Here is a 10,332-nt window from a genome sequence, read left to right on the forward strand (position 1 = left end):
ATAATGGATGTTTTGAGTTGTAAGTTTCTCTCTGTTTTGGCTCTCACAGTTCTCCCTTTTGTTCCAGCGATTTGGAAGAAAACCATTTTTATATTTACAAGACAACACATCAATCATTCAAGATGGAAAATTCTCTACGACTACGATACGTTATCCAATCTATTATCAAATTTGAAGTTTTGTATTTGTTATCCATTCTAACACGAAGATAGTTTCTTCGACATTGTTATTATGCTTATCTTCCTGCAAATCTCAACTCTAAATTCAGAATAAATTATTTTTTACATCTTTTTAAAGAGGCAAAGTTTACTTTTGATGTGGTGATAAAACATTTATGTGTACTAACTAAGTAAAATGATAATAAATAATTGTAAAAATTTAAAAAGAATGATAAATTTATCTTTTTCATGAAAAACTTATGTATTTTTATATCATATCATATTTGTCCATGTTCTTTTATCTATTGTCAGGTTTTGGAATAAATAAATAAATATTTTTTATTCTTAATAAATAGATTTAATTAAGAATGCTAAAACTTGCACAAATTTATATGATATGATATTATAGTAGTGACAATCACACAAATTTCAGTAAATGAGTTTTCAAGGTCGAATATAAAAGGTTAGAAAATATACACTTATTACAAAAAAAAAATCAAAATCAAAATCTAATAAAAATAAAAATTTCAAAATCGATACTCCCATTAAATGTAAATTGGAGATTTAGCATTTTAAAGGATCGTTCAAAATCAAAATTCATTTTAAATTGGATTTTTTTTCTCTGTTTTTGTTTGGTATTTCAATTAAAAAGATAAATTCATCATTCTTTTTAAATTTTTACAATTATTTATTATCATTTTATTTAGTTAGTACACATAAATGTTTTATCACCACATCAAAAGCAAACTTTGCCTCTTTAAAAAAATGTATAAAATAATTTACTTGAGTTTTTATTTTTAAAAATATACATAATATATTAACCATAGTTAAAAATATTAGTAAAATATAATATATTGAAATTTTAATTTACTAAAAATTGTTTGTGTTTTTTTATGATAAAATTTTAGCAATTATACTAAAAAATGCTATAATATTAGAAATTGATAAAAGAACATAAGACAAATATGAAATAAAACTTTAAATAATGTATTATGCTAATCATGCTTCCCAGTATTTTAGTAAAACTTTAAATAAATTCGCCCATCTAATCATTATATATATCTTTTATTAAATAAAATACTTTATTTCTATTAAATTGTATATTTTTTAAATAAAATATACTTAAAAAATATTAGCTTTTTTTATGATAAAATGTTAACATTTATACTAAAAATAAAAAATAAAAATATTTGTTATAGAAAAATATCACATACATGATGTAAAATCATATATGATATAATAATTTCTAATACAAAAAAAAAGAAAAGAAAATTAACTTAACCTATAAATATCAAATATTTTTAAAGAATTCATCTTCATTTTTTTAAATTAATAATTCATCTTATTAGTGGCATTATTATCGTTATTATCATTATATTTCATAGGAATACTTATTATTTATACATTGATACAAAATTGTAAATGTACAGTAATAAATATAACTTAAATTACAATTTTTTTTACTATTTAATTTTAAAAAATTACATTTATTCAGTATATTCTAACACTATCGTTTAATTTTATGTATTACATTTAAAATATTAATTAACTAATTCAATTTTATTTTGGTTTTTCAAATTTGTTTTTGACTTAGAACGAAAAATTATTTGATCACTTATATAAAAAATAATGAAATCTATTAAGTATGATTTCTCTTATATTTTTCTAGATAAACAAATATCGTATACTTAATGAAAAATGATATATGATATTATGACATGATACAAGGAAAAAATAAAATTGAATTGGAAAAATATTAGTTTTTTTCATAATAAAATATGAATATTTATACTAAAAAATATATATTTGTTTTTATAAAAAAAACATAAGACAATTATAATTGGTGAATAAACAAATTTCTTATTCTTTTTAAATTATACAATTGTCATAACATTGATTAATTCAATTATACATCCTTAATCAATATTCTCTTCTTTTCCAATTTTTATTTTAATCTTTAAATTTAATTAATAGTAAGAAATGTATAATTTATTTCATTTTTCGTTAATTTTAGATTTGTAATAAATTGTAATAGTTTTTTATTAATTTATTTTAATAATAAATTGCAATTACTTGCATGAGCACAAACATAACAGGTGGTTATACAAACTATCAATCACGATTTTTTATTAATTAAAATTAAAAATATTTTTTCTCAAATTTTTCTCTAACTTTTAAATATTAAAGAATTTTATTTTGATATTATATTTATTATGAATAATTTATATTAAAATTATATTTATCGATTAAAATACATTGACAATTTGACATAACTAAATTTATGCCTTAAAAATTAAAATAGTACTAAGTAATTTTATATTTATTAAAAAAGAGAAACAAAAAAATTATTTTTAAAATTCAGTTTGTATAATATTTTATACAAAAAGTATTAGCCTTTAGACTAAAAAATTGTTACAATATGTCTTTTTGTGTATGAATTTCAATAGAGAATGCTTATTTGAAAAACTACTGTCATAATTGCGTTGATTAATTCAATGATCATTTGATCTTTCTTAATTAATTTTCTCTTCTTTCCCAATTTTTATGTTAATCTTTAAATTTAATTAATCATAATAAATATATAATTAATTTAAATTTATAAAAATGGTAAATATGATCTAATAAAAAGGTTTTAAAATTAAAATTTAACTAGGAGTTGTCGTATGTTATAAAAAAATGGTAAATATATAATAAGCTCTCGTGGAAGGGGTAGACCGCCGAAGAAGGTGACTCAATCGACGGGAACGAAGCATGGAGAAGGCTCAACTACGCCGGCATCTAGCACGCCGGTGAGTGCAGTGCGGCCGGAGGAACAAGAGACGGTGATTACTGAATTGGATCGTGACAAGAAAGAGACGGGAAGCGATGGAACAGGTGAGACCAACGCTAAACCTAGGGTAGAAGATCAGACGAAGCATAATGGAGATCAGAGCAAGCTTTGGGTTGACGTTATCAGCGGTAATAGGCAAACAACAAACGGGAAGCAACTTCAATTTGTTGCGCCAAAGATCAAGGAGGGGATTGTGGAAGTTGAAATTGAAGAAGAAGATGTAGAAGCGGAAATTAGGTTTTGGGAGAACTCGTTGATCATGTATGTGATTGGAACCAATTTGAGTATGAACGCGATGAAGAACTACATGAATCGTATGTGGAACTTTGTTACGCTACCTGACATGTACTACAACGATGAAGGCTACTTCATACTCAAATTCAAGAATGGTGATGATAGAGATGAAGTTCTGATGAAAGGTCCATACACTTTTCAGAACAAACCTATGATTCTGCTGGAATGGAGGCACGACTTTACTATGGCAAAGGATATGCTCAGGTCGATCCCAATCTGGATTAAACTTCCAAGTCTTCCGCTACCTATGTGGGGTGCGCAGAGTCTAGGGAAGATTGGAAGTGCTGTGGGAATACCCTTGTTCACGGATGAATGCACAGCAGGGAAACTTCGTGTGAGCTATGCTAGGATATTGGTGGAGGTTGATGTTACACAGAAATTGTGTGAAGAAATTACCATCAAAGATCACGAAGGGAGAATTCGAAAACAGAAGGTGGAATATGAATGGAGGCCCCAGTATTGTGAAAGATGCCAAAAAATAGGTCATGTTTGCTCTAATGAAAAGAAACCTCCTATCAAAAGATGGCAGGCTAAGACAACAAAGGGTGATGAGGGGAATGAAGGTAGCAAACTGGTGAATACTGATAAGGGAGTTGAGAAAGAAGATGGCTTACAAGAGGACCAAGAGACAATGGACAAAGGCACATGGACAGAGGTTAGGAGAAAAAAAGAAGATGGAAAGAGAGTTTCATGTGATACCTCAGGTACAACACTCCTTTGCTCTAATATTTTTGAATCCTTAGGTGTTTTGAATGACCCTAGGGACATACCCTTGGGGGTGACATGATTGTGTCCTGGAATGTGAGGGGGCTGAACAAAGGGATCAGAAATCGAGAGATTAGCTCCCGTCTCTCTAAACTGAATCCTGATATTGCTATTCTAGTAGAAACTAGAGTCAAGAAGGACAAAGCTGTGAATATTAGAAAGAAATTAGGAGGTCAATGGCATTACCTTGATAACTATGACAATCATGCTAATGGTAGGGTGTGGATTATGTGGGATAATAATAAAGTTGACATCAAGAGTATCTGTAGTTCTGAGCAGATGATCCATTGTGCTGTTTATGACAAAAATGATAATTTCCAACACTGGCTTACTGCCATCTATGCTGATAATAAACTGGACAGGAGAAGGAAGTTATGGAAGGAAATTGAGCAGATTAATAGTACTCAGCAGGGACCTTGGTGCCTAATGGGAGACTATAACAATGTTATGTACACTGATGATAGAATTGGAGGGAAAGAGATCCATGATGGAGAATTTTGTGACTTGGTTAATATGATGAATAACTGTGGCTTAGCTGATCTGGATAAGATTGGAGATAAATACACCTGGAGTAATAAGCATGTTACTGGCACCATTTACTCTTGCATTGACAGGGCTTTAGCCAATAAGGAGTGGTTCAGTCAAAGGTTACATTGGGATTTGCATGTGTTGGAGCCCAATATTTCTGACCATGCTATGTTATGTCTCAGGAGCAGGGATCAGAGTAGCAATCATAAGAGGCTTTTTAAGTTTCTTAACAAGGTGACTGAGGTACCTGAGTACAATGATCAAGTGGAGAGGAACTGGAATAAAAAAGGTAGGAATGGTTCTCAAGTCAAGCTTTGGGATAAATTGGTGAGATTGCAGCCTATAATAAAGAAATTAAGCAAGCCTTTCAGAGGTATCAACATTCAGATTGAGAAAGCCAGGAAGGATCTTGAAGAAACTCAGAAAAGCATTGCTCATGACAAAGATAACAAAGATCTGACTCAGGAGGAGAAGAAAAGAACTGATAGTCTTATGGAGTTGCTAGCCATTGAAGAGCAAATCATGAGGCAAAGGGCTAAGGTTACTTGGATAAGACTAGGGGATGGGAACAATGCCTATTTCCATGCAGCCTTAAAGAGTAAGCAAAGTAACATGAGGATACATAGTCTAATCAATGAGGATGGGAAGATGCTTAATACTCAAGATGACATCACTGAGGAAGTTATTTAGTTCTACAAAAAGCTTATGGGGACTGCTCATGAGAACCTTGATGCTGTTGATATCCCAGTTCTGAGGAAGGGTAAGCAACTTACTCAGCAAAGTAGGATTGACCTGAGTAAAGATGTCACTACTGAGGAGATTGTTAAAGCCTTAAATAGTATTAATGATCTCAAGGCCCCTGGGGTGGATGGATATAATTCCAGATTTTTTAAGGCTTCTTGGAATACAGTGAAAGATGATGTTATCAGGACTGTTGGTGATTTTTTTGATAAAGGGGTGCTGGATAGTAAGTGGAACCAGACTCTGATCACTTTGATTCCCAAAAATACTGCAGCTAAGTCCATCAAAGAATATAGGCCTATAGCTTGTTGCACAACTGTGTACAAGATTATAGCCAAAGTCATGGCCAGAAGATTGAGCTCTATCCTTCCCAATATCATCAGTAGGAACCAGGCTGGGTTTGTTCCAGGACAAGACATTCATGACCACATCTTGTTAGCTTATGAGCTGGTGAAGGGGTATGGCAGAAAGGGAGGAATGCCTAGATGTATGCTGCAGATGGATATACAAAAAGCATATGATTCTGTTGACTGGGGAGCTCTTAGAGTTATCTTGGCAGAGATGGGGCTACCTAGGAGGTTTATCAACTGGATCATGCTGGCTGTGACCACTGTGAGCTATCAATTCAACATCAATGGGACCTTATCTAGGAATCTGCAAGCCAAGAAGGGTTTAAGGCAGGGAGATCCCATTTCTCCCCTCTTATTTGTTGTTGTGATGGAATATCTTCATAGATTGCTTGATGACCTAAAGCAAGACACTGAGTTCAGATACCATAGCAAATGTAAAAAGATTGATCTGATTGATTTGAGTTTTGCAGATGACCTTTTGCTCTTTGCTAGAGGTGATGTTAACTCTGTTCAAAGCCTTATGAAGAAATTTCAGAAGTTTTCTAGGGCCACAGGTCTGGTTGTGAACCCAGCTAAGTGTAAGCTGTTTTGTAGTGGTGTTGACAGCTTTCAGGAGAAGGACTTGGTGGATATCACTGGTTTTGGCATTGGTACTTTGCCTGTAAAATATCTGGGGATACCTCTGGAAAGTAAGAGATTATCGACTAGGAACTGTGCTCAGCTGGCTGAGAAGATAGGTAGAAGAATTAACCACTGGACTGCTCATATGTTGAGTTATGCTGGGAGAATTCAGCTGATTAGAAGTGTTCTCTTTAGCACTGCAAATTACTGGCTCCAGTGCTTGCCCCTTCCCAAAGGTGTCATTCAGAGGGTGGAAAGTATTTGCAGAAACTTCTTATGGTCTGGAAAAGGGGAGTTCACTAGAAAAGCTCCTGTTGCTTGGAGCAAGATTTGTGAGCCCAAAAATCTTGGAGGTCTGAATGTCATTGACCTAGGTAGATGGAACAAGGCTTGTTTGAGTAAGCTCCTGTGGGATCTCTGTAGAGAAAGAGATAGTCTTTGGATTAGATGGGTTCACACCTACTACATAAAAGGCGCTGATGTTATGGTGGTTCAGGTGAAGCCAAGCTGCTCGTGGATGCTCAAAGCTATTCTGAACCAAAGAGAAGAGGTGAAGCAAATGGCTGACTGGAAAAAGATGGTGAATGAGAATAAATTCTGCAAAAGGAAGATTTATAGACAGCTTCTCAAGAATAGGCAAGATGTGACATGGAAGAAGTTGTTCTTTGATAATGAAGCTAGACCCAGGGCAGGTTTCACTCTGTGGATGGCTTGTCTTGATCGGCTTGCAACAAAAGCTAGACTCAAAAAGTTTGGAATTTTGGACAATGATAGATGCAGCATGTGTTCTGAGAGTGAAGATTTAAATCACCTGTTTTTTGTTTGTAACAGGACCAGGATAATTTGGCAAGAGGTTCTTTGCTGGCTCCAAGAAGATCATGTTCCTGGCAATTGGGAATGTGAAATGAAGTGGATTGTGAACCGTTGTAAGCATAAAGGTTGGAGATCAATCATGCTGAAAACTGCTCTAGCAGAGACTATCCATGCGTGCTGGCTGTATAGAAATAGCTTGATCTTTAAGAATGATGATATAGATAGGAATACTCATAGAAATATTGCTAAGGACATCATAGATACCATAGTTCAGAGAATTTGGAATAAACCAAAGTTGAGAGGGAAACTTGTTCCTTTCCTTCTTTGAGTTGGTAGTTTCTTTTTGTTGTTAGCTGGGCCCTATGGGCCGCTTGTGTACATAACTGTTTTTGGAATTATATATATAATTTCTTATTCTTCCAAAAAAAAAAAAAAAAAAAAAGGTTTTAAAACTGAAATTTTACGGGCAGCTGTAGACATGTACTACATTTTAAGTTTGAAAAAATGGGATAATATCTAAAATAGGTTTAATGAAATTTTAGAATTAATTTATCTGGATTCAACTGAAATTTGATAACTCATCTGGATTTACGGGTAGATGTAAACGTATCTATGAGATACCAGCTGTAGATTATTCATTTTAATGTCCATATTTTAAATCTTTCTTGCTGATGTTTTATATAATTGAATTAGAGAATCGAATGTACGATTTATTATAAGTACATATCAATGTTAAAAAATTAGGCTATATTATTAGTCTATGTTAAGTTGGTTTATATTATTAGTCTATTTGTGACGATATGAATGTTCCCCAATTGAAAAATGACTTCAAACTTTATAAATGATAATTTGATAGACGTGTAAAGTAAATCCAGACGAGACCCGTGCGATAGTACGGGGATCTTACTAGTTTGTATAAAAGTGTTGTCGTGTGATTCCCTACTACAACACTTTAAAACGTTGTTGTTTGATCATAACTTTTTTTTACTTCCATAATATCTTTGTCAAAGAAATCAAATGGTAAAGTGTTATGAAAATTAAAAGTATACCAATATTATAACTTGAAATAAAAATTATACATTATTAGAAGTAACGTAGAATAAATTACAAACTTCATTATTACACTTACTTACATTTACAAAAATATTTAACGCATATTGGAGTTAAAGGAGGGGGACAAAAATATCTTGGACAATCCTGGTTTGTTTGGCACGGAATATGACCTATAATTTCAAATAAGAACAAAAGAAATCATAAAAAACAATATATTTATTGAATATAAGATAAATTTGAAAATTTATAATGGTGTTAAGATATATTTACCCTCAACGTTTGTGACAATACATAGAAACAAAAAGAAGATCAAAATATTTAGAAAACTACTAATTTGAACCATATTTTTCCTCCTTCTAATTTAATAAGTAGAAAGTTGTATGACCACTATAACTAAACAATGGGATGTTGTTTTAAATTTAAATAAAAAGATTTTAGCCCTAATGAGTTAAGAGAAGACATTCATTGAATTGGCGTTATGGTTAGATGACTCAATGGAACAACAATGGGCTCAATTGATCACTTAGCTTTGGTAAATATCTCAAATAAAAACCTTTCATGGTCATCAAAGTTCACTCTTTTTTTTTTTTTTTTAACTTTCCATATATATATATATATATATATATATATATATATATATATATATATATATATATATATATATATATATATATAATGATCAAGGGGTGAAAAAAGAATAACACATAATCTATCCTATTTATTTTAAAATGTAATGGTTCAGATTCATTCACATGTTCTCACATAAAAATAACATTATCATATTATGTGTTCTCTATAGGACATATCTAGTAAAAATGAGTAAATTATATAAGATTGTGAGAATGAATACGAACTATTAGATTTAAAAAGGAAATGTTGAGATTAAATTATTGTTTTCTCTAAATTATTTAAGAGGAATGAAAAATCATAAATCAAATTTTATAAATATCTTTTATTCTTAATCATTAAATATAATTTCAATAGTTATAATTAAATTCTCACATTCTCGTATAATTTACTCATTCTCATTTTCTATATATATATATATATATATATATATATATATATATATATATATATATATATATATATATATATATATATATATATATATATATATATATATATATATATATATATAGAGGAGGGATCAAATTACACCCGAAGAGTTACACCACAAGTTACACTCGTTCAATAACTACATCTCGAATTAATATTTTTTAAATTCAACCGTTGGATTGAAACATAATATCATATAGATCATACCTATAAAGTTTGAGCTTAATCTATAATGATTTACTATGTCATTGAATTACATCAAAATTAACATTATATGAAAGCTCATTTTGACGTTAATCTTTGGATATCTTGATGATATAGTAAATCATTATAGATTAAGCTCAAACTTTATAGGTATGATCTATATGATATTATGTTTCAATCCAACGGTTGAATTTAAAAAATATTAATTCGAGATGTAGTTATTGAACGAGTGTAACTCGTGGTGTAACTCTTCGGGTGTAATTTGATCCCTCCTCATATATATATATATATATATATATATATATATATATATATATATATATATATATATATATATATATATATATATATATATATATATATATATATATATATATATATATATATATATATATATATATATATATATATATATATATATATATATATATATATATATATATATATATATATATATAAATTGAAATAATAATGATGACTGATGAAGAGGCAACACATTTATTTAAAAATTAAAACTAAAATAGAATAATGTTTTTTATTCACAATATTATAAGATCAAAGTTAATACTTATCAAATTTTATCAAATGTAACAATTACACATTTATTTGAAGAATGAAAATAGTGAATGAGTTATAGAACGTAGTATAATTGTTAGAATATGAATTAAGGGTTCCGTCAGAGTTTATTTTTGAATTTAGGATTTTGGATAGACTTAGGAAATGAATAGCTTAATGAGTAAGAATAAGGAAACTAACATCAAGGATATATAGATGAGTCATTGATGAATGGATGAGTGAATATTGACTTAGTGTAACAAAATTAAGTATTTTTTATTATCGTATTCACAGTAGTTGGTGTGATATTAAAGTTGTTAAAGTTGTTCATTAATGTTTATGATTTTAAGAAGTGTTTGGA

General features: G+C 29.9%; 2 protein-coding genes across 2 annotated transcripts; one reads left to right on the forward strand and one right to left on the reverse strand.

Annotated features, from left to right (window-relative positions):
* The first annotated feature begins 1,143 nt into the window (after positions 1-1,143).
* On the forward strand, positions 1,144-5,265 carry LOC131597415 (uncharacterized). Its single transcript, XM_058870116.1, has 3 exons — positions 1,144-1,169; positions 2,854-3,937; positions 4,045-5,265. Exons 1-3 carry the CDS (start codon positions 1,144-1,146, stop codon positions 5,263-5,265), a joined length of 2,331 nt encoding a protein of 776 aa, XP_058726099.1.
* Positions 5,266-8,128: 2,863 nt separating this feature from the next.
* On the reverse strand, positions 8,129-8,727 carry LOC131599287 (uncharacterized). The gene is made up of 2 exons (XM_058871693.1): positions 8,424-8,727; positions 8,129-8,323 (listed from the first exon to the last, which is right to left on the reverse strand). The coding sequence occupies exons 1-2, from the start codon at positions 8,494-8,496 to the stop codon at positions 8,226-8,228; spliced, it is 171 nt and encodes a 56-aa protein (XP_058727676.1). The 5' UTR covers positions 8,497-8,727; the 3' UTR covers positions 8,129-8,225.
* Positions 8,728-10,332: the final 1,605 nt, after the last annotated feature.

The sequence above is a fragment of the Vicia villosa genome, linkage group LG4 (genome assembly GCF_029867415.1).
Source record: "Vicia villosa cultivar HV-30 ecotype Madison, WI linkage group LG4, Vvil1.0, whole genome shotgun sequence".
Lineage (NCBI taxonomy): Eukaryota > Viridiplantae > Streptophyta > Magnoliopsida > Fabales > Fabaceae > Vicia > Vicia villosa.